The following is a 27659-nucleotide window of genomic DNA, read 5'->3' on the forward strand; positions in this document are numbered from 1 at the left end:
ACCTGCCACCCAGAGGAAAGATATTTGACAGGGTAAACTTGAATGGCTGCCTGGAGTGTGGAGTCTTCATTGTTCCGAAAGATGCACTGCGTCTCATTTCCTAATATGGAAAATGACAATAATGTCATACGCTTGCTCTAGCTGAGGTGGCCGTTGCAAAGCTTAACTGAAACAACCTAATAGGAAAGAATTTTGAAAACACTGGACTTGGCATGCAAATGAGGGATCCCACCTTAGAAAGAGAGCCTGCTTCTAAATTTCTGATCTTCATGAGCATTTCCCAGCCTGGCAAATGGACTGGGCTGTAGAAAGAGCATTTGCCCTGGACCTTCCCTCACAGGTGAACGGAGCTGCCTCTAACCCACTGCAAGGGAGCCGCCCTATGCTGACAACCCCAAGAGCTTCTGCTTCAGCCCAGGGCTTGGTACACACCCCATGCTTTGCTTACTCTCTTAGGAGTGTGTCGGCTTGTATCAATGAGGCATTTTGCTGGAATAAAAGTCTCATCCCCAGCTGCCATGACTTATGACAACATCAGTGCATCCTGAAAGCTTCCAGGTAGACTGAAAAAGGCTGTCAATCCTGTGTGTTTTTACAAACATAAATATCCTTGGTCCCCTGCAGACCCAGGGCCACAAGCACCTATAGCCCTGAGATGTGCCCTTTGGGGCAAAGGGAAATGCACCGGAGATGATTTGGAAGGGGGAAGAGGACAGAGGGAAGGCGGAAGCACAGAACAGAAGAGCAAAGGAAGGGAGAAAGGAAAGGCTGCCACGGGCAGTGGGAGTGGGGAAACTTCCAACCATCTGGACCCCCCACCAGCCCTAAACTGGCTTCTCTCTAAGGGTCCTCAACTCCTTGGGGACCACGACCCCTTGGAAAATCGCTCTTGAAAAATATGCATGCACACGTATGTGTACCGTCTTGCCCACAATCCCAGGGGCTTTTCAGACTCCTGCAAGGAGTCCCATCCTTCCTCCACCGGTGACCGGTCTGAGACCTCAGGCTTCTCAGGGGAGCACTACTGGAGCAGCAAGGGGGCCCGAAGACGGAGCTGGGAGCGGGGGCGGAGGGGCAGTGTCCGGGGTAGGACTGAGTAATAATGCTGCTCTTGTCTTCTCACAACATATGTTCCCTTAAATCATTGCTTCAGGCATTGATCCAAATAAAAAAGACAAAATCATAAATGCCCCCAGGCCAGACAGATAGAAATAGGTAAACAGACGAATAAATATATAAATAGCTTTTCCACTCCCCACAGAAAATACAACTGTACCGGAAGTTTGGACCCCCTCTGCTTCCACACCAGGATTCCCATCATTACCACAACCTGAACAAAATCCACCAGATGTCCATTTGCTCTTGGAAAATAACTCCAAACGGATACATTTCTAAGAAGGTGATAATCCTATACCTCCGTCTAGCCAAGACATTCTGTCCGTCTGCTTCTCCTGGCTGCAATCTGCCTCCATGTAGGAATTTCCCATCCCCCTCTAAATGTAATGTCATGCAGAAGACTCAAAGGGAAAGGTAAAAGGATTAGTAGATTGATCGATGGAAGATATTAATGCTCTTTCATGTTGGGTTGAAGAAGGATTTGAGGTCATCGGGAGAGACGGTGGCAAGAGAATAGATCTCAAGTATTCAAAAGACTCTCTGGATTAAAATCCTATTAAAGTCACATCAGCTCCTCCAGGAGGCATTTTAGAAGGTTGGAGTCTCTTTAACATGTCACCATAATTAACCTTCCCTTAAGCTGTTTTGGGTGGGGAACTTTGGCAATTAAGAAACTGGAAACTTTCATTCTCTATCATCCACATGGCCTTTTGAATGGCTTAAAAACTAAAGTGAAAAGTGACTTAGCCTAATTGATTCGAGGGGTTCAGATCTCCCACTTCAACCTGCTGTCAGACTCGCTCCTGAGATCTTAGCCCCTCAAAAGAAAGGGCATTTTGTCAAGTGACAGAATCAAAGATTCAGATCTACCACGATGCCTTTCTCCCTCTAATCATTCTCCCACTGAGTTCCATGGCAAGAACGACTCTGCAAAGGGATGGGTTGTTTTCCCTAAAAAAAATCTTTCTGGGCCCAGACTGCAATTCTCAAAACCGAGAAACCCAAGAGCCGCCCCTCCCTGCAGGGGTGAGGCTGTGCTGTTCGAGCAGGACCAGCACCCTTAGCAGCCCTTCCGTTATGTGGACATTGGGGTCAGGAAACTGTGTCAGGTAGGGACAGCCAGTCTGGGATGGGATGACCGACCACATGAATAAATAAAATGAAACGTGTTGTTGTCAAGGGTTAGTCCCTCCAGGATTGTCTTCACAGGTCAGATGTCAACCCAGTTTCAAAGGTCAGCACCCTGCCAGATTCCATCACCTTGTCCTCGTTACAGAACCTGTCCCTGGACTGTATTCACCTGGGTGTCTTGTCGCCCTGGTCAGCCTGTGAGCACCTTAAGAACGGGTAGTGTTGGGCCTCTCTCCCCGCAGCTCGCATCACCAGGCCTGGCGCAGAGAAGCCCGCGACACATGCTTACCCACAGCGGCACAGAATTCACTCTGTGCCTTAAGGCAAGTCATGGCCTCCGTTTTTTCCAATGAAAAATGAAGACGTCTGTTGGGCCGCACGACCTTTGAGGTCATTTGCCAGGTCTCAGATTCTCTGGAAAAGTTGCTGTGTACAGGCTGGCTTTTCACAGCTCCTGCGCTGGGGCCATTATTTATAGTAACAGTGATGATAACGGTTAAGAATGGAGAATATGTACTAAGCCCTTAAACATGCTCTGCACCGTTCTCGATGCTCCACCGGTGGTGTTTCATTAACCCTACGAAGCACTCTTGTCACTCCCATTCGATGCAGTGGGAGATTGTGAAGGTCAGTCATCTGCCCAAAGTCACCCCTGGTTCAGGGGTCTGGGCTCCTAACTACTGTTGCACGTCCCCGTTAAGAACCTCCTTTCTGAGCCTCCAGTTCAGGCTACCAGCCCTTCAGCTGATCTACATACATTTTCCCTGGCTCCCCAAGGGGCTGCCTGCCTGCTTGTCAATCGCTTTGATTTCTTACCCCAGGGCCCCAGCCGGCCCAGCCTCCACCTGCTCCAAGCCAGGCAGTTAGCCCCAGGATCCGGCAGGCCCTTTGTCCTGAGGGCCTGCAGCTCCTGTCGGGAGCAGGTGGCCGGAAAAGCAAGAGAAGGCGGTCATCAGCGAAGCAGCTCGGGAGGTGGAAGAGAAGGAGGGCAGAAAGGGTTGAACTGAGGAGGAATTCCAAGTGGCCGCCCCTCGGTGACCTGAGCCCATGTGCGAGGCCGTCTGGGCTCCACAGGGGCAGAATCGGGGAATAAACTTCCTTGTCCTGGTGATAGCCACAGAAGGATGGGGGCAGGAAAACAAGAGAAGTCTCCTAGGAAGGCCCTGGGGGTATCTTTTAGAAAATGTTTCAAAGGCCTCTGCGAAGAGGTGGGTCTCATTTGAAAGCATCTCTGCCCATTCAAATTGTTATTTAAAATAACGTTTGAAATCCTCCTGACCTAAATTCTTCAGTGTTGGCAAAAAACAAAAACAAAACAAAAACAAATGCAAAACTTTTGATTTTACAGTAGGACAAAGCGTTTTGATTATTTAAGAGAAAAAATAGTTCATCTCGGCAATCGCGCTCCTAAGTATTTACCCAAATGAGTTTTTGACTCACGTCCACACACAACCCTGCACGCGAATGTTTATAATAGCTTTACTCGTGATCGCCAAAATTTAGAACATAAAAAAATTGCAGCAAGAGAAAGAAAATTATTAATATTAAGAAATCTCTATCTTGAGAAGGTGAAGAAAGAACTAACATTTACTCAATGTCTAAAATATCCAGGGGTTCCTCCAGGTCCCTAACATACACCTTCCAGATTAATCCCCCACAATGGTCTACCAGAGTGGATGGCATTTTTGCCACTGTTTCTTGAAGACAGCATCAAACCGCTGGTGTTGCAAAATCCCTCTGTTTGTTACCTGTGTCTTTCTTCTTATCCCGGGAAAGTTCGTGGACGGTGGCACCGATGTCATGCCTCAAAATCTTGATGATGTTTGCCAGGACAGGCATGCTACGTTTATCCAGATAGGTAAAAAATTCATACTCATCTTTCTTCAAGCGCGAAGGTCTGGATTCAATGTGGGTCAGGTTTATGTCATTCTCCTAAAAGAGAGAAGTAGGAGGGCCGAGGGGCCTGTCAGTGGAATTAACACAGACAAAACCTGCAAAACCAGAGCAAAACACACAACACGATTCAAGGCAGAGAGAGGAGGAACAGGACTTTTGTTACACACGTTGGAGTAGAAGCAAGTCCTTCAAGTAGCAAAAGTTGTTTACTTTTCTTCTTCGGCAAAACCAAGTAACAAAATGTGGGGGAAACAGTGCAAATGACGGAATTTAATCACATGGAAATCTGCTAAAAGCCTAGTGTTGCAAACCTAAGATTTTGGTTTGGTTCAAATGACTAGAGCAGCGGTTGCCAAAAATGTTTACATAAGGAAACCTCCTTTCCCAAAGAAAATCCCATAGAATCTCAATAATAATATCTCATTAAATTAACAACACAGAAGCAACATTGCCTGGTTTTAAATAGGGTCCAGGGGAGTCAGGCTTATTGGGTTTAAATCCCTTGTAGTTCGGGAAGTGTATCTTTCTCCTTGATTGTTAGTAGCATAGGGTTGAAGAGAAAATATGGATAATTACCATGATGTTACCTTTTCATTTTGAATTTTTAAAAAATTGTTTAATGTTTATTTATTTTTGAGAGAGAGAGACAGAGTGTGAGCAGGGAAAGGGCAGACAGAGAGGGAGACACAGCATGTGAAGCAGGTTCCAGGCCCTGAGCTGTCAGCACAGAGCCTGATGCAGAACTTGAACCCACGAATCACAAGATCATGACCTGAGCCAAAGTCAGAAGCTTAACTGACCGACCCACCCAGGTGACCCAATAACATTTCCATTTTGAGTATTACTTCACAGTTTAGAATTATGTTCTATGACCTTCCCAACAAGCCTTTGAGTAGGTTAAGGGGGATGTAATATGTGAAATCAGAGATGACGGTGCTTTGCTGAAAGCGGCTGGAGAGAGAGGACCATTTTTTTCCAAACTGGGAGTCATGGTGTTGTGACTACACTGCCTTTCCTGCCAGATACAGTGAGGATTCTGCAAGCACCAGCTTTTATCATTATTACTACTAGTGTGGCAAGCACAAGAAATGGAACCCTCTGGAAATAGCAAGCACAGCAATAAGTAACCCCCTACAGGTACTCTTCCTGAACTTTCTTCCTCATAATCCCCGAAGGCACATGATGGAGCCATTGTTTATGGGCACCAGCTGCAGAAAATATACCCCTAACAGTGATGGCCAGGTAGCCCAATTTGAGGGCCCCAACTGAAGAGAGAGAGAGAGTGCTTAGAGGAGGGAAGGTCAGAGAGATAGCGGTCGCTCTGAAGCTTTCTAGACAAACAGAGGTGACTTCCTAAACAAAGCAAAGAGCAACGTCATCCTCTTGGCTCAGAAAGAAAGAAAAGGGGTAAGTTTCATCTACTATTTGCCTAAGTTGAAAGTTTAAAAGAAGAGATAACCAATTCCTGCCTTGTGTAGACCAGAGAAGACATCAAAGCCAAGAACCGAGAGTGGACACACCTCTGGCATGCTTATTTACAAGAGTACAGCAGGGGTGGGAGGGGTAGGAAGGGGTGGGAGGTGGAAAAGGGGCTGGGAGGGCTGGCAGACAGACTATAGGCTGTTAATGTTCAACACCCACACTCTACCCTCAGCAAAAGCACTTCCAGAGAGAAGTCTCTCACTTTCGCAATAGCCATGACTCAGTTTTTATAATTCTGGAGATCTAACATATGGGGGAAATTTTCACCAAAATCCGTAAGCTAACTAAACTCCTGCTATGGGAGAATGATTAGGTGAATTGCAGTGGAATCACTCCGTGGAGATTATGCAACCATTGAAAAGCAAGTAACAATCACAAGTCAATCAGCATGGTACACCATTAACACATTAACAAAACAAAGGATAAAACCACGCAGTCATCTCAATAGACATAGAAAAAGCATTTCTATGATAATTTCCATTTATCATAAGAACTCTCAACAAAGTAGGGTGCAGAAGGAACATAACTCCACACAATAAAGCCCATATATGGCCAACATCTTACTCAACAGTGAAAAATTGAAAGCTTTTCCTGTAAGATCTGGAACAAAACAAAACATGGAAGTCCTAGCCAAGCAATTAGGCAAGAAAAATAAATAAAAGGCATCTAAATTAGAAATGAAGAAGTAAAATTATCACCATTTTCAGATGACATAATGCAACATGAAGAAAACTCTAAAGATTCCACCCAGAAACAATTGGAACAAATAAATATATTCAATAAAATTATGGAATATAAAATTGACATTCAGAAATCAGTTGAGTTTCCATATGCTGATAATGAGCCATCAGGAAGAGAAATTAAGAAAACAAACCCATTTACAATTGCATCAAGCAGAATAAAATACTTAGGAATAAATTTAACCAAGGATGTGAAAGACCTGTACTCTGAAAACTATAAGACATTGATAAAAGAAACTGATCAAAGAAAAGAAATGGAGAGCTATACTGTATTCATGAATTGGAAGAATTAATATTGTTAAAATGTCCACACTACCCAAAGCAATCAACAGGTTAAATAAATGAAATCCCCATCAAAATACCAGTGTCATTCTTCACAGAACTAGAACAACAAATCCTAAAATTTGTATGGACCCACAAAACACCCTAAGTAGCCAGGGCAATTGAGAAAGAAGAACAAAACTGGAAATATTATATTTCTTGATTTTAAACTACACTACAAAGCTGTAGCAATCAAACCAGTATGGTACTGGTACAAAAATAGACACACAGATCACTGAAATAGAACAGAGTGCCCAGAAACAAACCCATGGATATACAGTAATTAATCTATGACAATGGAGGAAGAATATGGAGGAAGACAATGGGGGAAAGGACAATCTCTTCCATAAATGGTTCTGGGAAAAACTGGACAGTCACATGCAAAAGAATGAAACTGGGCCACTATCTTATACCATACACAAAAATAAATTCAAAATAGATTAAAGACTTGAATGTAGGATCTGAAACCATAAATCTCCTAGAAGAAAACATAGACAGTAAGCTCTTTGACATTGGTCTTAGCAATATTTTTTGGACCAGCCTCTTCAAGGCAAGTTCAACAAAAGCTAAAATAAACAAATGGGACTGTGTCAAACTGAAAAGCTTTTGCATAGCAAAGGAAACCAAACAAAAAAGCAACTGAATAAGAGAAGATATTTGCAAATTGTATATCCAATAAGGGATTAATATCCAAAATATATAAAGAACTTACACAACTTAATGTCAAAAAGCAAACACCCTAATTAAAAAATGAGCAGAGGACTTGAAAGGACCTGTTTCCAAAGAAGACATACAGTTGGCCAACAGGTACATGAAAAGATGCTGAACAGCATTAATCCTCAAGGAAATGCAAATCAAAACCACCATGAAGTATCACCTCACACCAGTCAGATTGGCTATTATCAAAAAGATAAGAAGTAAGTGTTGGCAAGGATGTGGAGAAAAGAGAACCCTTGTATAGCATTGGTGGGAATGAAAACTAGTACAACCACTATGGAAAACAGTATGGAGGTTCCTCAAAAAATTAAAAATAGGACTATCACACAGTCTAGCAATTCCACCTCTAGGTATTTATCTGGAAAAAAAAAACATCAATTTGAAAAGATATATGCACACATATGTTCATTGTAGTGTTATGTACAACAGCCAAGATATGCCAACAACCTGTGTCCATCAATGGGTGAATGGCTAAAGAAGATACGGTGTGTGTGCATGTGTGTATATGTATATGTCTACGTGTGTGTGTAGGAATATATATAGGAATGTTACTCAGTCATAAAAACAAAGAAAAAATCTGGCCATTTGCAATAACATGGATGGACCTAGAAGGTCTGATTCTTGATTTCAGCTCAGGTCATGATCCCAGGGTCATGGGATTAAGCCCAGTACAGAGCCTGTTGGCATTCTCTCTCTCTCTCTCTCTCTCTCTCTCTCCTCAAAAGAGCAGCTTGAAAGAAAGTAGAGAGAAAGAAAAAGGCCCTTCTCCCTCTCCTCTTCCCTCCCTCTCACTACCCTTCCCCTCCCGTCCCTCCCTCTCTCCTTCTTGCTATCTCTCTCCGTCTCTCTCCCTCCCCCTCTCCCTCTCCCTCTCTCTCTCCCTCTCCCTCTCCCTCTCTCTCTCCCTCTCCCTCTCTCTCTCCCTCTCTCTCTCCCTCTGCCCCTCTCCCCCACTTGCACTCCTTTGGTCTTGCTCTAAAAAAAAATTAAAAAATAATTTAAAAATAATATTATGCACATAATGAAAAGAAAAATATATCTTTTAAAATGTGAGTGAAGTTTTTGGCTAAGAACACTCAGCCAAATTCTCTAAACCATTTCTCTCCTTTTTGAATCAATTTGTTAATAATTAACTCTCAAGTTTGGCATGCAATTTCCTTATTGGAGTTTTTCCAGCTTATCAGTGTGGATCCTTAGATACCATTAATTTTCGTTGCTAAGAGAGGCTTTAGAAATGAACCTCTAAACCTGATTATGATCATAATTACCATTCAGTAAATGAACTTTTATTTTTAAACAAGGGGTCTGTGTAGGTTTACAAATCGACCCATCTAACATCACCACATCTTTGGGTGAGGGACAAAGAACTCTGCCTGTTACTCCACATGGACATCTGGATAGAGGCAAGAAAGGTTTAGAGTTAAGTATTTCGAAGACAATTTCATAATTTGTCCAATAGCTGATTTATGCATAAAAGACAGCCGTGTAACACCTTAATTAATCAGGCCTGTTGAGCAGAGATTGAGGACTCAGAGAAAAATAAATAGAAATGAAGAGCCTATTTCAATCGGGATTGGCCAGAAATCCCTTTCTGTTCCCGCCCTTGAGGAAAATCTTTCTAAAGGGGGTTTGGTCAACTGGTGAATAAAATTACAGATACAGAATTCACAATGGTGCAAAATGGATCTATCCTTCTGGATCTTTTCAGGCTTAGGGCCCATCCTTTGCATCTTAATTTCATTCCTCAAGAAAAGGAGAATGGTATAATGAAGAGAGTGTGGGCTTTGGAACAAGTCTTAGCTCAAGGTCTGGTTCAGCTGCTCACCACCTTTGAATACATTAGTTGGTCATTCTGAACTTCTGTTTGCTTGTGTTTAAAGTACAACTAATCATATTACATGGCATCTCAGTAACAAAAAGGGGAAATTCACCTCATATGATTTTGGCTTTGCTGCTGGAGACCCACTAAGGACTTACTATACTCTGCCTCTCTCAATTTGGTATAAATAAACACACTTCCCTGGGAGGCAAAACACATTATGTTTTATGAGTTATTTTACCCTTTAATATTTGCTTTACCTTAAATTTTTCTCAGGTCCTTTCCAGAGAGCATGTTTCAAAAAGGAGAAGGAAAAGCTGAGGGTATTTTCATATGGTACTAGGTTGGAAAAGGAAGATCTTTTGGACTAACTCCGTGTTGTTGCCTTAGAATAAACTTAAATGAAGTTATGTTCTAGCCTATTCAGAGATTTCTGGGGGCAACATCAAAGATGTTCACAAAGAATGCCCCCAAATCATTGGTCTCAAGTAAACAGACAGGAGTTTTCGAGAACTCATTTAATGAAGCACCTTCCATGTGCCAAACGCTGTTCCAGGTGCTGGGATACAACAGTGAACAGAGAGGGAAAAATCCCTGCCTTTCTGGAGCTTATATTCTCAAAGCAGGAGACAAACAGTAACTGAAAAAATAAGTAGAATTTACAGTCTTCAGATGGAATGGAGAAAAACAGAGCCAGAAAGAAGGATCGGATATCCCGGGGGTGCCATGAAGGTGCTATTTGAAACGGTGTGGTCAGGAAGTTCTCAAAAAATAAACAAGTGACATTTAAGCACAGACCTGAAGTCAATGAGAGAGCAAGCCATGAGGGAACAGCAAGTGCAAGGGTCCTGGAGCAAGACAGTGTACAACATGACTGAGGAACCCCAAGCAGGCTGGCATGACTGGAGCAGAATGAGCAAGAGGTCGGGCAACAGGACTGAGGCAGAGCAGTAACTGAGCGTGACCTATCGGCCATTACCTGAACTGAGCTTTTCACGCAGAGTGATATTAAGAAGCTATGGAAGGTAATCAGGCAGAGAAGATACGGTCTTTGACTCACGTTTCAAAAGGAGCCACTCGGGCAGCTGTTTTTTTTTTTTTAATTTTTTTTTCAACGTTTTTTATTTATTTTTGGGACAGAGAGAGACAGAGCATGAACGGGGGAGGGGCAGAGAGAGAGGGAGACACAGAATCGGAAACAGGCTCCAGGCTCTGAGCCATCAGCCCAGAGCCCGACGCGGGGCTCGAACTCACGGACCGCGAGATCGTGACCTGGCTGAAGTCGGACGCGTAACCGACTGCGCCACCCAGGCGCCCCTCGGGCAGCTGTTTTAAGAATAGACCATATGAGGCAAAGGCAGAAGCAGTCTGGAGGCCGCTACACTATTTGGGGTAAGAAATGACAGTTAAAAGATTAGAGAAGAGGTCTCATGGAGACGCGGGCGAGGCTGCTTATATATTTTACTGGTCTCCTCTTGTGAGGGGGCCAGGAACGGCCTTGGTTGACCAAGAATCCAGAAATTAAACCCACTGGGGTGAACAGGAAACCAAAAACGTTCAGGAAAGTACGGGCAGCACCGTTAAATCCTGGAGCGAGCTCCCGATTGTTCCCCGCTGTGCTCTGGAAGAGCGTTCTCGGACCGGTTCAAGCAGGATTCACACCCTGGAGACCATCTTTTGGGACACACTCTTGCCTCCTCTGGAAGTGTCTCTGTTGTGATCTCTGGACCTTTTCTTCCTCAGCCTTCCCCCTCTTTGTCAGATTATTTCTTCTCCACCCTCCCCTCCACTTATTGGGGTTGCATTCAACTCAGGGAAGACCCCAGTCTGGGGATAACTGGGGAAGCAGCTCAATCCAGGCTCTTCTCGAGGCTTTGGAGAAAAGAGCCTTTTTGTCCGTGTGTTCCTCTTTGTACCCCTTTTCTTGCCACCAGAGTCATAAGATCTAAAAGCCCCTGTGTCCTGTTTCAGCCCAAGCTACTGGAGAGCAATCCAAACTCACGTGCCATCAGGGGGTCATGGCACGCTTCAAATTTTCACCATGGGAGCTCGAACTTCATAATAAAAGTTCAAAACGTAAGCTCTGTGTTGCTAATTCTCCAATACGTCCAACTCTAAACTGTTAACAGCTAAAAACAGCACTGATTTTCAATTAGAGGCTCTTCTAGTCAATACAGTCATCTGGCTGCACGAAAAGTTTCGTGCGGCACCATTCCCAGGGGTAAACAACGATCATGACCTAACTATCCCACCAACAGGAGAGGTAAGGTATAGCCACCCAGTGAACATACAGAGGGGGAGATGAATGAGCCAGGACATCACGGACAAACCTCAAAAACAATGCTCGCCTCTCTGTCATCGGGAAAGAAAACTGCAAAAATAGAGCTGTAATATGATTCCAATTTTATGAAGAGTCAAAGTCTGCAAAACTATGCCGTAGATCATTAATGGGTGGCTCTATACAAGCATAAAAAGATAAGTGGGAGGAACATCGAATTCAGATTAATAGCTACACATGAAGAGGAAGTTCACGGGGAAGGGTCCCCAGGGGCTTCAGTCATTTATGCCATGTTTCATTTCTACACATTCAGCGAAACTTCTCTAGTAACGAACTATAGAAGTGATCCCTTTGCAAGGTTTCATTTCTTAAGCAAGGAGTTACATGGGTGTTCTTTACATCATTATCTGTACTAGGGGCTTTAAAGAAAATTCTGAAAGTCATCCTGGCTCTAAGAACTTTTTTTCTTCCGGTGAAACTCAAAGCTCTTCTTATTTTGATGAAGGAAGCAATGTTCCAGCAAACGCTGTACTGCTCACGACTGCTCCGGACCTAAGCCCAGAGGGGTTAAGGCAACCCTTAATAACCCTCGTGGGTCATTCTAGATCCCGCCCCGCTCACCAGGCCCCAGGGGTCACAGGCGCGACCTTAAAGTCCAAACTTTAGAGTAGTAAACATTGAATATCTGCTTAGATGTCCCCTCTGCAACCCAGCCTCTGTCCCCAGGAACGCTGAGGTGGCGAGATAGAAAGGATTTCAGGATTCTGTGACCTGACCACTTGTTTGTTCACTCACGTCAAGTCATTTGTTTCTTTGTTCTAGAATGAACTTCCCCTTTCCTCTCTCCCGGTCACCGCTTTCAAGCTTCCGCTTGAACATTCCATCTGCAAGAAGCCTTCCCTGGCTGACTCTGTCTCACGGAGCCCTGAGCTTCTCTAATTATTGTAGGGTCAGAGAATGACTATCTGACTCACCCCAGGCTCTCCAGCACCCACATAGGGTCTGACAATGGTAGATACTCAAAAAATATTAATTGAACACGTAAATGAGGGAGGATGAGCTCACTGAATATCCGATGGGGAAAAGACATGGGTCAGCTGGGCAGAGGCAGAGCACAGGACGTGAACGTGACAAACACTGACTGGCCCTTTCCATTTGTTTCCAAAAGCCCAGGCTACTGTGAAAACAGAGGGTGAACTCTGAGGCGCTTTTGGCTCTAAGCGTCTAGCCTTGGGCAGCTTGCTTAGTCAGAACCTCTGTGTCTCCATCAACTAAATGATGCTAATTGAGCATACCCATGAACTTCAGCACTCTGTATACCCATGCGTTTGCTTGTTCTTTTCCCTAGAGGATCTCAGGTAAGGTGATTAGTGGAATGCTGACTGGTGGAGGGAGACCTCTTTGCAACTTCCCCAGGGAGCTGGCATCTAATTTTATAGCCCATTACTAAGCCACTTGCAGCAAAGACTCTCAGGAGACCATTTTTCTAAGAAGGCACAGACATGAGCCAGCAGAGGCTAAAAATATAGAGAACTACAGAAAATGCTTAAATAAATGCATAAAGAATTGAAAGTTAGAACAACTGGGGACAGGGGATGCTGGACCCCAATTACTAAAACATCCACTTCCCTGTCTCACCACCCAGACAACATACGTAAACACAGTTCTTCTGTATCTTTATGATAAATACCAAACTGATTGTGTTACATTCTGATGTAGTCCCTGGCTGAGGTTTACAAGGACACACGTCCACTGCCCGGTGACATCTTAATGGAATGGTGACTTTGGTGCTAAGCATCTGAGGAAAAGAACAGGCTCTTGGGCAAGGAATGAAGCCTGGCGATGCAGGGACAAATCTGCGCTCACTCTGCAGATCTCACTTCTTGTTTGAGGGGCTGGGATGTCCGTGTGTGCTCCTGGTAGCTCGGGGGTTAAGAAAGTTTTCACCATACGGAGTCAGGCCAGGGGGGGGGTCAGATGGTCTAGGCTCCCATGACTGTTCGTCTTTCATTTATTACTCTGAGCACGTATTAAGGTTTAGTTAAAAGTCCCCGATGTATCTCTGCTACAAGGCGTCAAAGGATGGTCCCGCTCGTTAAACATGGACGGGACTGCAGTGAAGGATTCACAGGGTACAGGTGATTCTCCCATATGGAATGTTCTCCCTCTACTGCCAGTCTTGGGGGAGGTGGAGAGATTTGTATCCTTTGTCTCTATTTAGGGAAAGTAGGTTTGTTTACACCATAATGTCTGCTTTGACTCTGCCCTGCCTTTTGCTGCCTGTTTTCATAGTAGTAATGCTCGAAACTAGTGCCTTCTAGCACTCTTCTACCACAGAGATATTGCCTTTACTTGATTTAAAATATGCTTCTTGTAATTGCGACACCTTGCCCTTTTACCTCTGAAGTAATGGAAAGTAAGCAGGGTTTTTCTTCCATAATGGTCCTTCAAATATTTGGGAGGAAAAAAAGAGATTTCATTGCCCCATCTTCCCTCTTCAAGGCAAACAAGTCTAACCCTTTAACTCCTTTTCATATTGCCAAGAATTTAAGAGTTCCAGAAGTTCTAGGCACTCTAAAAATGTGGTGCATAGAATGACAGTTAATAGAGCTCTTACCCTGTGTCTGACACTGTGACGAATATTTTACATGTGTTAATCCCTGTCTCACAGCAACCCTATAATACAGGCTTAGTATTTCCTTTATTTGAAAAATAAGGAAACAGGATATACAGAAGGGGCACCTAGGTGGCTCAGTCGGTTACATGTGCAACTCTTGATTTCGGCTCAGGTCATGATCTCTCAGTTGGTCAGATGAAGCCCTACGTCAGGCTGTGCACCGTCAGCATGGAGCCTGATTGAGATTCTCTCTCCCTCTCTCTCTCTCTCTCTGTCCTTCCCTCTCTCTCTCAAAATAAATAAAGAAACTTAAAACAAACAGCTTGTGTTTAAAAATAGATGAATAAAAATAAGGAAACAAAGCTACCAAGGGATAAATAACTTTTTCAAGGCCATCCAGCTCACAGGTGGTGCAACAGGGTGTTGAACTCAGTTTGGTTCCCAACAGTACACTTGACCCAGTCCTGTTCTACTCCTCAGGGCCCCAAACTTAGGTTACAACTGATGGATGGTCTGGAGCTCATAACTCTGAAACAGCATAAGCTTAGTGGAACGCTCATGCCTGCAAAAATGTTAATAGGCCTTTCTTGAACAATACCTCCTGGCCAAATACATTTGGGAAATACCAAGCAACATAACATTGGATAAATTTCCTCTCTGCAGGGCTTCTCAGAGCCTTTAATATGTTTACGTGTATAATGGGTTTCCAAAATCTAAATGTAGAATTTTCCAGACATAGCCCCTCTCAGAACTCTTTTCTAATAAAACACCTACTAATGTGTAGAATGTGATAGACTATTGTTCAGGAAACCCTGCATAAGGTGTAGCTTAGATTCCTTCCTTGGCTTTTCTTTTTATTACCTTTGGTTTCATTATACATGGTCCAGAAGTTCAGTGTCAATGACACACTTTAGGGGGTTTGTCTGTATTTTCACCTAATGCTTGCTCGTATGCCTCATTCACAAAGATATGATGAGAGATGTAAATACACAAACGCTCTCTGGCCACCACAATCTCTCTGCTCTACCAAGCGACTCTGCCTTTCTTTAATGGCCCTGCCCCAACTCATTGCCATTTGCCTGTGAATGCTCACAGGCTATATTAAGTCATTCATTCTAGGGTTTTCACTTTGTTTTGGAAAGAAAAATTAAACATCAAGGCTTCTGACTCCCTCTAGTCTTCTAACAGCCTCCCCGTCATTATATCTTTTCCAAGATTTCTAATAGGGTTCATAGATCACATGTGGAAGGGATAAAGGAAAAGACATTGTATGAGCATCTTCTGCAGGCCCAACTTGTATCACACATTTTACGTACCATGTAAAATCTCATAGCCCCCTGGAGGTAGATCATTAGCCCCACTTTATAGATGAATAAACACAGGCACATATGTCAAATTATCTGCCAAAGTCAATGATACCTGGGATCTAAATTGCACAGTGCAAAACTGCTGCTCCTTATACGCCTTACATCACAACATGTAGCTAGTATGCTATTTAGAACCAAAGATAGGATCTCATCTAAAGGCAAATGAGTGATCCCTTGAATCCTCATAAAGTCTTGGCCCCGGAAAGTTCCCTAATCCACCTATTTGTAAGTGTCAGATGGATGACAGGATAAAGTGACTTCACCATGGACCCAGATCCTGAAATGCTAAAGCCCAGCCGTGTTTCTCTTGGTTTTCAATACTTTATTCCAGCGTTCCCAGTTCAAAGACCGTTGTCTTGAAAAGAACACATGCAAGATAAAGGCTAAGTTGTTCTGCTTTCTCATAAACAACTGATTGTACTCTGATAAAAATGATAAGCTTGGCATTTTAGAATCCTAGTCAATTTCAGAGGTTCTACCACATTATGTGTTCACCTGAGACGAGCTATTGAGCCCCCTGAACTTTAGTTTCCTTGTCTCTATGATGAGTATGGTATCACTCACCTCCACTAAGTTACTTAATTTATGGAAAATATTAAAATATTCTGAGTGCTAAATATGATTTATTTCATGGAAAGTAGAGGGTACAGTCCCTGGTGACAGCAGGAACTCCTTCCCCGGCACCAGCTTAGAGCAGTGGTTCTCATTCCTGATTGGGCATCAGAGTCACCAGTGGAATTTAAGGAAAACTCAAGAACAAACAAACAAACAAACAAATCCAAAACTCATAAAGGAAATGACTGAAAATATTAATCACAGTAGAACTTGAAAGTTCAGTATGACAAATAATATGATAAACCCAAGTAACATAAAGAGACAGGGAGAAAATATTTGTCACAAACAGAATGGTATTCAGATTATATAAAATGTCAAGAAATTGGTAAGAAAAAGATAAATTTGTAGCAGAAAAAGATTAAAACCTGAATGGACATGTCACAATTTACAAAAGAATAAAACCCAATGTCATGTAATATGAAGACACCCCATCATTTCATTCATAATCAGAGAAATGAAAATTAAAACAATAAATTACTGCATCCCGGGGTGCCTGGGTGGCTCAGTCAGTTAAGTGTCCCGACTTTGGCTCAGGTCATGATCTCACGGTTCGTTCGTGAGTTGGAGCCCCACATCAGGCTCTGTGCTGACAGCTCAGAGCCTACAGCCTGCTTCAGATTCTGTGTCTCCCTCTCTTTCCTCCCCTCCCCCACTCGCACTCGGTGTGTCTCTCTCTCAAAAATAAATATACATTAAAAAAAACAATTAAAAAATAAATCACCACATCCCACCCATTATATTGTCCATGATTAAAAAGGAATAATACGTGAATAACTTTAGAAGTATAAGTATTCCCACAGTGAACTAATGGGAGCATAAATTGTTAAAGAACATTTGCAGAACGACTTAGTAGTTTCTTTTAAAACTAAAAATGTCCATGACCTAGGACCAGCAATCAAAATTCTTGCTATCTACCCTCGAGAAATATTTGCACATTGCATACAAAAAAAGAGAACAAAGTACTGCAGAATTGTCTGTGACTTCAGAAAATAGGAAACACCATAGACGTCAAAAATCGGGGTCTGGATAAATAAAATATGGTCCATGCATTTTAAGAACAACTCTTCAGAAGTTTTTAACTTAATTTGTATAAATCTCGAAAGCACTGCATTCAGAAAAAATATATGTAGCAATTCTTCTTGGACACTTAATGTGTATCTACTCTGAGGGTTTTACATGCATTAAGTTGTTTGATACTCAGATCTACTATTTCAAGCAGATACTATCATTATTATGAGGAACCAAAGCACAGGCATGTCAAGCGACTTTCCCAAAGTCACAGCTCTGTCTCTCCAGAGTCCATGCTTTTGACGGCTCTACTCACCTGGCCCAAAGAGGCTGCAAAACCGTGTGCACAGGGGAGTAGCTGTTAGTATCAATATCATTTTTTTAAAGGACTGTAATATGGGAAGAAGTATACTAAACTCATTTTCATGCTGCCTTGGCCAGGAAGTTTGCAGCGTGACGGGATTGAGGAGAAATCAGAAAGGACTAGAGCAGTATCTTTAGCATTGTATTTCTTTTTTTAAGAAATAGTATGTTAATTTGTAATTTTTGAAACGATAATCAAACATGAAAAAATGAAAATGAACTTGGCAAAATTTTAACAGTGGTTGACACAGATGAGGGCAATATGGATAGTTATTTATTTTTTTTATTTTTTTATTTTTTTATTTTTTTTTGCACTTTGATACATGGTTCAATTTGAAAGAAGAAAGAATACTTGGTGGGGCGCCTGGGTGACTCAGTCAGTTAACGTCCGACTTCCTCTCAGGTCGTGATCTCGAGGTTCATGAGTTCCAGCCCCACATCGGGCTCTCTGCTATGAGCACAGAGCCTGCTTCAGATCTTCTGTCCCCGGGCCCCTCTCTCTGCCCCTCCCCCGCTTGAGCTTTCTCACTGTCTTTCAAAAATAAATAAGAAACATTAAAAAAAAAAATACTTGGTGACAGATCCCTTTCCCCAAAGAATAAGAAAGCATCCCTGTCCCCATAGATGGCGCCAGGATATCTGCATTAAAAAAAACCCTCCAGGGGCGCCTGGGTGGCGCAGTCGGTTAAGCGTCCGACATCGGCCAGGTCAGATCTCGCGGTCCGTGAGTTCGAGCCCCGCGTCAGGCTCTGGGCTGATGGCTCGGAGCCTGGAGCCTGTTTCCAAGTCTGTGTCTCCCTCTCTCTCTGCCCCTCCCCCGTTCATGCTCTGTCTCTCTCTGTCCCAAAAATAAATAAAAAACGTTGAAAAAAAAAAAAAAAACCCTCCAGAGGTATTCAGATGGCAGGGACAGCTGTATTTGGCAGAGGTGTGGGGCTCTAGGGAAAGCTCACGGCTTTGAAAACCGGGATCCCGTCTCCCATCATCACTACACATTAGCTGCGTGATCTTGAACAAATTAGCCTCTCAGAACCTCAGCTCCTCCATGCATAAAATGGAGTAAAACCTCCTCCACCAAATTGAATGGGACCTAAATCCCGCCCGCTCCGTGTCTGGTTTGTCACATACTGTGGTTCCACGGACACTAGAATTTGACTTTCTATCTTCCCTCAACGCTTTGAATGATTGTAACTTAACTGTGTGTTTTGCCAGGCTGTTAAGAAGGGTAGAAGGCATGCTGGCCTATACAATGCCTAGAGCAGCTTCTGAAATATATTTGGGAAAAAAAATCAACACACACTAACAATAACAGCAACAAAAAACCCTTCACCAATCACTGATAGAGAGACCTCTGTTTCCTCCTCTGTGAATGTGTAGAATAATACCACTTACTGACCATGGAAGTTGAGATTTGGGATAATGCTTTAAAAAGTTCACCCAGAGTACACACACACACACACACACACACACACACCCTTTGGGTGTATTTTATCTAGTCCTGGTGATGTAGTTACTTGTAGTTTATTAATTAGGTTGAAAACATCCTGTTAATTTGCTATTATTTAATTTATTAACTGATTAAGGCCTGACCTCTCAAGGGGAAAATGCTGATTAACTATATAATACAAAGGCTAAAATGTTGCATAGGAGCATTTTACAGATACATTCTTTCTCATGAACAGTTTGTCATTCAGAAAGTACTCAGTCTCTCTTCTCTGTTCTCATTTCTTGCTCTCACTCAGGCAGACCTTCCCCTCCCCAACCCATCCCTGCCTCCTTTGGATAGCCAAGTTCAGTATTTTTAAAAATAGACCCTACTTTTTAGGTAGATTTTAGATTTATAGAAAAATTGAAAGGATAGTATGAAAAATTTCCACACACTCTGTACCCAGACCCCCCTATTATTAGCATCTCGTGTTAGTGTGGAATGTGTCAGAGTTAATGCATTAACACTTATGCATTTTCTTTTAAAAATTTTTTTTTTACATTTATTTATTTCTGAAAGAGAGAGACAGAGCATGAATGGGGGAGGGGCAGAGAGAGAGAGGGAGACACAGAATCCGAAGCAGCCTCCAGGCTCCGAGCTGTCAGCACAGAGCCCGATGCAGGGCTTGAACTCACAAACCATGAGATCATGACCTGAGCCGAAGTTGGTCGTTCAACCGACTAAGCCACCCGGGCGCCCAACATTTATGCCTTTTCATAAACTAAAGACCATAATGTATTTGAATTTTTTTAGTTTGTATCTAATGTCCTTTTTTCTGTAGTAGGATCTCATTCCAGACACCACATTACATTTAGATGTTACATTCCTCTAGGCTCCCCTTGATTGTGACAATTCCTCAGACACTTCTTATTTTTGATGACCTTGACAGTTTTAAGAAGTATGGGTCAGGTATTTTGTATGATGTCCTTTAACTGAGTTGTGTGATGTTTTTCTCATAGCTAGACTGGGTTATGGTTTTAGGGGAGGAAGACATCAGAGGTAAAGTGTCATTTTCATCATGTCGTATCAAAGGTTCATACGATCTACATGACTCATCATTGCTGGTATTGACCTTGATTACCTGGCTGAGCTACTGTTTGTTGGGCTTCCCACGCCCTTTCCATCCCATCTGGTTTGGAAGAAAGTCACACTGTGCCACTCACATTTAAGGAGTGCATATACTCTTCTTCTGTAAGTACAGAATATCTATTTAGATTATTTGAAATCTTCTGCATGGACATGTGTCTGTACCCCATTTACTTATGTATCCAGTCACCAGATATAATTTTATTAAAGAATAAAATTTACCTGGGGTAAATGTTAATTGGTTCAAAAATATTCCTTCTTAAAATCCAGGGCAAAAAAAAATTTTAAGAAAAAAATAAAGCCTAATTGACTTTGCTTGTATTTAAATTTAATTTCACTCTTAACTGAACATTTAATATATATAACACTGGTCTGTAGAGGATGTAAGATGGCTGAGCCAAGGTTCCCTGCCTGAAGAAACAGGCCCAGACAGAAAATGTGCATGCATAACCAGGCAAATAAGTGTTGCAGTTAAAAGTAAAGTGCTTTGGGAACACTGAGAAGATAGTAATTAATTCAAGGAAAGCTCGATAAAAGAAGTCTGAAATCAGGGCCAGCTTCCCGTGTGTGCAACCAGTGATTCTGAACGATTCTGACTATGAACGGAGAAACTGAAGCCCAGGGAGAATGAAAGACTTCACTAAGGTCTCATAGTTGGTTAATGTGAGCGCCTGAGCTGAAAAGCAAGTCTTCCAATTCCAGATCCCATGTTCTTTTCGCTGCATCCAACTAGGAAATAACACAGAAGCCTGCTATGCATTATCCAAGGCGGAAATGAATACTTACCTCAAACAAGCGCAAGACCTTGGCCAGGGCACCAACTTCTTCCTTGAGCGAGAAGATCAGTGATATGGCACCATCTTGATTGGAATTGTCTTCAATATAGCTTGTTTCCTACAAGATGAAGTGCTCCTGGTTAAAACGTTTTCCTATGAAATCTGCAAGCAAGAGGCCGGCATAAACCCTCTCTTCTAGTTAAGGCTTGGAATGCAATGAGTTACATATATTCTACACAGTAAGTATATGATTTCTGGTAGAAAATATGTAAGTCAAGGGGAGCGATATTTACAATGATGCTCCTAGGTCAGGATTCACTTTTAGAAAACTCTCATTATTCACTGATATCACCAGTCACCCTATAGACCCAGTACCTTTTAATGAGCATCTACCAAGTGCCAGGCACTACTAGGGCCCTGAGATACAAAAATGAATAAAACAATTCCCATCCTTCAGGAGCTCAATATTTGGCTTAATAGACACATAACACAAAGAGCCTTAGAGGTAGTATAATAAAATTCAAAAAGTGTCCAGAAAAACACTGAAAACTACAGTGTGGAAAGTACTAAAAATGGGTGGTTGAGACCAAAGACCTCGGTTGGAGCCCTCTGTCTTCCAGTTATCAGCTGAAACACTTTGGGCAATAGCTTGGCCTTTTTAGTTTCCTTATCTGGAAAATCATGCTAATAATAAACCCTGTCAAAGCAATATTCACATGATGAAAAAAAAAGATAAAACAGTTTACATATAAAAATGATGGAAATACGGGGCACCTGGGTGGATCAGTTGGTTGAGCGTCCAACTCTTGATTTCAACTCAGGTCATGATCCCAGGGTCGTGGGATTAAGCCCCATGTCAGGCTCCGTGCTGAACACAGAGCCTGCTTGTGATTCTCTCTCTCTCTCTCTCTCTCTCTCTCTCTCTCTCTCTCTCTCTCTCCCCCTCTGCCCCTCTCCTCTGTTCTCACACACACTCTCTCTAAAATAAAATAAATAACAATAAAATTTTTTTAATGATGGAAATATTGTAAATACACAAGAATGACTCTTTAGCCTTGGCAAAGATCCCAGGGAAGCATTATGCTCAGGAAAGCATTGTCCTGTATGCTGGGATCTATGATACCCAATTACTGAAAAAATCACAAAATGCATAAAAGAAACACAAATAACCTAACCAGAAGAGGGATGTCCTAAACTATATAGCAAAGCTTGTCAAGGATCTAGCACTTTCTACATGCACATGTCAGCAAACTAATGTGGGATTAGGGTTGGCGTCTCAGGGTTAGCTGAAACCTTTAAAAATTATAAAGTTTTGCAATAATAATATAAAAAGCTCCATGTGTGCTGACAAATAAATAGCACGTACCCCAAACTAGGAAGAAAAAACCATGCAGAACAATTACTCTCTTATAAGCAAGTTAATGAAATTAGTGGGATGGATGTTACATCATCTTAATGAGAAGGCTGTGTTGGGCAGACTCTACCAGTGACGGCATAATAACCCTTGCATGAATATTGATGACCTTTAGGACGAAATTCTTTTCATTCAGAAATTTCAGATTTTCCCAGAACCTCACAGAGGTGGGGCAACCACCCCCTTATTTTGCAGATGGGGAAACTGTGGGCCAGAGAGAGAAAGGTGTAATGCTTCCAAAGCCACACAGGTGTTGGGTAGCAGGTCAATAACCCAGGCTCTAAATTATCAGCAGGTGTAATTAGAGAGATCTTCAAATGAACTGGAAGACTGAACCGTTATATATCCCTATATGGACCATGATATTATCTTTCTTAAAAAACACTTGTTTTGTCTTTTTAAAAAATTCCAGTAGAGTTAATCTACCATTTATTAAGAGCCTGTAATGTCCCAGGCATTATAATAGGCACTTGATTTGGATTACCTCATTTAATTTTGATATAATTAGGAGGCAGGTTTTATTATCCAGCAGGTGTCTGCTTTTACTGATGACAAAATGAAGTCTCAGAGATATACAGTCAGCAACGGAGCCAGGGTGAGACCCCACACCATTTGAGCCCAGCATTCATCCATGAATCACGGCTTCTTGTAAGACTCTATCCTGCTTCTCCCTCTTTTAAACCCTGCCACAGACATGCAGAGGAGTGTCTGATATACATCTTCTTCCTCCCAGAGAACACTGAGTCCTTAGGCTTTTCTGATTTCTTTGAAATGACAAAAGATTTCCACTTCTGGTTCACTTGGCAACGTTCTCTTCTGTTGGCCTCCAAGAAAATAACACATTCCAGATATACCTCAACAGGTGCCACCCATAACTGGGACAACTCAGACCTGAAGGCACCTGGGCTCAAAACTCTGTCACCACCAGCTTCCCGCTCCTGTACATGTCCAAGTCCCACCTGACCTCTAGAAGTGACCCTTGGGGTCAGGTCCTTCTTTTGTTCCTACTGCCACCGCTGTGATCCAGCCTTAGTGATCTGTATCAGTCTGGTTCTAACAGAATTTTGTTTGTGTCCTTCTACTACTCAGAATTCCCCAAAGGCTCCCAAGGCCAGCAGGAGAAAATACCTCTTTCTGATATTCAAGAGTTCCTTGGTACCTTATCTCCCGAGGCCGCCCACAGGAACTGCCTCTCTAGCAAATCATCTTTCTTCTTGCCTTTTCAGCTCATTAGAACAGATGCCCTGCCCCAGCCTCCACGCTCCCCTTCCAAATATCTAAGTCTGCCTCTAAAGCCCTCTTGGGTCTCACTTCTGTCAGAAGACCTCTGTCCTCCCCAGCTGAAGTGAATAATACCTCCTTGACCTATGCATTCCATTTGGCTTCTGATGTCCATGTGGGACTTGACTGGCAGAGCTGGCCCTGTCTTTAGAGTTGATCTAGTTCCACCCTCTTATTTTGCAGATGGGGAAACTATGGGCCAGAGAGAGAAAGGTGTGACTCCTCTAAAGTCACACAGGTGGTGGGTAGCAGGTCAAAAACCCAGGCTCCTAAGTATCATTCTGTACAATTCCTTCTGCTATGTGCATTATGTCCACATTAAGGCCTCTGTGCCTTGCAGACCAGTTATCCAATATCATTCCTGACAACCCATACTAATCCACACCTGCCCCCTTCACTTTCTTCTTTCCCCCAGTTCACTTTCTAGATCAGATTGTCAATGAGTGTTCCTTTTTTCTCCATTCCAAAATTACCTGGGGAGTCTTTGTTCAAATGCAGATTCCTGGGCCCTGCCCTAGCCCATCACATCTGAGTATGTGGGGTAGGATCTTAGAATCTGCATTTTCAAAAGGTCCCAGATGATTCTTCACCGTGGAAGATTTTGAAACCACTGATAAATACACAGCCCAAGTTTTTAAATTGTGACTTTTCCCAAACATGTCTGCAAATTCACATTTGCCATATGGAAAGGTACTACTCTTTATTGTTATTAATATTAATAATAGGACGTGGCATTGAATGAATCCCCACTATGTGCCAAGAGCCATACTTGGTGATTTTTATAGTTAATAAGCATCATCATTGGCAGTGGCTAGTACTGTTATAAGAGTCTACAAGTTGTAGCTCATCTGGTCTTCACAATAGCCCCATGAGGTGGGTGATGTTATTTTGCAAAGGAGGACACAGACTCTGCCAGCTTAAGTGGATTGTCCAAGGACAGCCCGCCAATGGTGGCAGAGCCTGGATTTGAACATGAGTCCAACAGTTCCAAAATCCGTATTCTGCCTCCCAGTGACAGACCCGAGGGAGACAACATATAGCTCCCCTTTGCAAAACTTGAGGGACTTTAAATGAAAAGAAGCTCAAGGGAGTTTGTGAAATAAGGTGGCCTTGGGTAGATTCTGATTCCAACATCACTATGTGGATCCAGCATGGGACCTTGGGCAAGTCTCTTCCAGAATATATTTGTATTGGCTCATCATCCATGCCTTATTTGTTTCCCAAAAGCATATGAGTTGGCTTAGAAACACATGTAGACCCGGGATGGGCAAAGGTAGAGAAAAGTAGCTCAGACACCAGATAGGAAGAAATAGTGCAGGGAAAATGAACTTTACTAGCGCCCAGGATGGAAAGAGTTTTGATCATTGGGCAATACGTTTAACAGCAGAAATATATTCCCTATGGTTGTATCTAACAAATGCATTCTGTTATCCTTGGAAAAGAGCATTTTTCAAAATTGCAAACAATAATACTCTTTAGCAAGGTATTCTAAGGGCACCTTCAATCTTAGTGTCATGGTAGGAGGCCTGTATTTGCAAGTGTGATTATATGTATACACATGCACAGTGTAAGACAACCGGAAAAAAAAAGATGCAGACATCCTGCCATGGACACACTACACCCCATATTCCAGCGTGTTTCTACAGGAGGAAGAAGTGTGGCAGCGAGCGCCCAGGGTGTTGAAGTGTGATCTACATTTGAACACTGGCTTCACCATTCACAGCTATGATTTCTGAGTTCCTCTTATCCTGTATTCCACTGCCCTGTTCTATTTTTCTTCACAGCTCTTTCCCCTACACGAAATTATTTGTTCATTTGATTAGTTTTGTATTACTTTTGTCCTCCACTAGAATGTAAGTTTCACTAGCGCAGAAATTCCACTGCGCCTGGCACAGAGTAGGTGCACAATAGGCCTACTGGGTGAATGAATGAGCCGAACATCTCTTGCAGGGTTGTTGTGCCTGTGGCGTGGGTAGAGCACTTGACACATCACAGGCTCTCCAGCCTTATGTCAGCATTACGTCCAGCACGTGCTGTTCATCTGGGTCGGGAGCTTCGAGAGGGCATAAAGTAGGTCTTTCTTGCAGACTTTCAGAGCTGGAAGGAATGCTTAAGACTATTCCAGTCCAACTCCCCAGCCCTCAGTTTTACAAATACCAAACTGAGCCTCTTTGCCCCAGTTAGATGACTTCCCTGATACACAGCTTCGGTAAACCAAAGACAAGAGCCCATGTCCGCTGACTGCCTGTCTAGCATCCTTCCACGGTGTAGCTATACCAACCACTGTGCTTGACTCAGTGCCTGTGTCTCTTGCCAATGTTCCATACCCAGTTTGGTGAACAAGTAAGTCAGTTCTGGCTAGACACGGTGCTCCAGGAACTGTGCTAAAAGCTTTACAGACACTATTTCATTTCATGCTCATCCTAACCCTAGGACATGGGTATTTTTATCCTAATTTTTCAAATGAATAAACCTGCAGCTTTGCAAAGTTAAATACCCTGCTTTCCATGCAAAGGTAAGACATGCTGTAAACTCTCATTTTTTACCCCCAGTCATCAAGAGCGATCATCTGTGGTTCTCAATCTTCTAAGTGTTCTATGAAGAAAGCTTTAAGCCCCCATGGCTCCCTAACCAGATCATAGCCCCTAACTTCCTCCCATGGTTGTAGGGGCCCCACTGCCAGAAACACCAGGACTGAATGATGACCGGGCCAGAATCTATTCTGCGATCCATCTGACAACCACACTGTCCCTCCTCAACACAAACTGTCTCCCAAGTGCTACCTTTTCAAAGGAAGTCTTTCTCACAGGACTCGAAAAAAGAAAAAAAAAAAAAAAAAAGTCAGTCCAAAGTTCGGTGGTCTCTCTAGTTAGGCTAAAACATCAACTATCCTCTCCCCTCCAGCTTCTGTTCTCTAGACGGGTCTCACTGATCTTGTAAATGACAGCTGTCTGTAAGCTCATGTTATCTCCCAGGGCTGGGCTTTACGTCTGAACCCCAGAGTCTGCAAGTGTGATAAGTCAATTCAAGAATGTATGCTGCCATTTTTCACCTCAAGAGAAAGGCAACGGGTCCCGAAGAACAGAATGCACCCTGAGTATTATCCCCAAGTCACGTTTAGGGTTCTCTCACATTCCAAGTCCAAGGCTAAGTCCTGTTCATTTCCCTCTCTGTTTAATTTTTCTCCTTCCCCAGGTCTGAGTAAGTCCAAGACTTCTTCATGCCTCCTTTTCTCCCAAAGGTGAAAAAAAGAATACAATGTCTTACAACATTGCCATTTTGAAAGCTGGCTGAGAGCGCTACATAAACATCACAGGAGAGCAGATCTAGAAGAATCCCACCTCCCATACCGGATCATTGAGAACCAGCCCCTTCGCTGTAGGAAAGAGAAAGCAGGCAACAGAGAGGGCCAGTGACTTGTCAAAAGACACACAGCTCCTTGGGGGCAGCTCTGGAAGCCAGATCCCCATCTCCTAAAGCAGTGCTCCTTCCCTGAAAGCCACACAGGACAGATGTCCTTCCCTAGGGAGCGGTCATTGAGGACACGTGTTATCTGTTGCCTTCCTGGACATTTCCATCATTCTTCAAATAAATTCAGACTTCTCGGTGTGCTTAAGGGAGTAGGAAAGAACAACATTCCTCAGACCCTTTCCTACCGGGGACCAGACGTCCCTCCCTCCCTGAGGCCAGCCCCGGCTCACCTGTCCGTCAGAGAGTTTCCTGCCAAAACCTCGGTTTTCCAGGACCACAGCCGACATGCTGGTTCCCCGCGCGAGTGAGGCGTCTAACTCTGGGACGTCGGTGGCAGGCGGTTTCGTAAACAGCAAGTGCTGCCGCTGAGGTTTTTAACCTGGCGTTAGGAGGAGAGGAGAGATTGCAAGGATGTCCCCTGCCACTTACCGGCCACAGTGAAGCCCCAGGTGGGCGTTGTCCTGACGTAGTGGGCTCCGGGTCACCTGGCCCGACCGCCCAGAGGGGAGGGTGTGGCGGATGCGGGGAGGCAGGACTTGGCTGCCCGCCCTCGGTGGGGCGCGGGGCCGCCTCCGCGCTGGCAATGAGACAGGGTTGGCACCTCCAGGACGCAAGAGCACGGGAAGCGCGTTCCGTGCAGTGCGAACAACCCCGCGATCGACCCCCTGATGACAA

General features: G+C 43.3%; 1 protein-coding gene across 1 annotated transcript in view; it reads right to left on the reverse strand.

Moving 5' to 3' along the window:
- The window catches only part of PAH (phenylalanine hydroxylase), a 72539-nt gene extending 45122 nt beyond the window's left edge, over window positions 1-27417 (reverse strand). Inside the window, exons 1-3 of the mRNA XM_030323525.1 lie at window positions 27215-27417; window positions 20829-20936; window positions 3996-4179 (exon numbers count right to left, since the gene is read on the reverse strand). Of these exons, the coding sequence (XP_030179385.1) occupies window positions 3996-4179; window positions 20829-20936; window positions 27215-27271 (349 nt within the window). The 5' untranslated portion in view covers window positions 27272-27417. The remainder of the gene's footprint in view (window positions 1-3995; window positions 4180-20828; window positions 20937-27214) is intronic.
- Between the last annotated feature and the right edge of the window lie 242 nt (window positions 27418-27659).

This window comes from Lynx canadensis, chromosome B4 (assembly GCF_007474595.2).
Source record: "Lynx canadensis isolate LIC74 chromosome B4, mLynCan4.pri.v2, whole genome shotgun sequence".
In the NCBI taxonomy this organism is placed as follows: Eukaryota; Metazoa; Chordata; class Mammalia; order Carnivora; family Felidae; genus Lynx; species Lynx canadensis.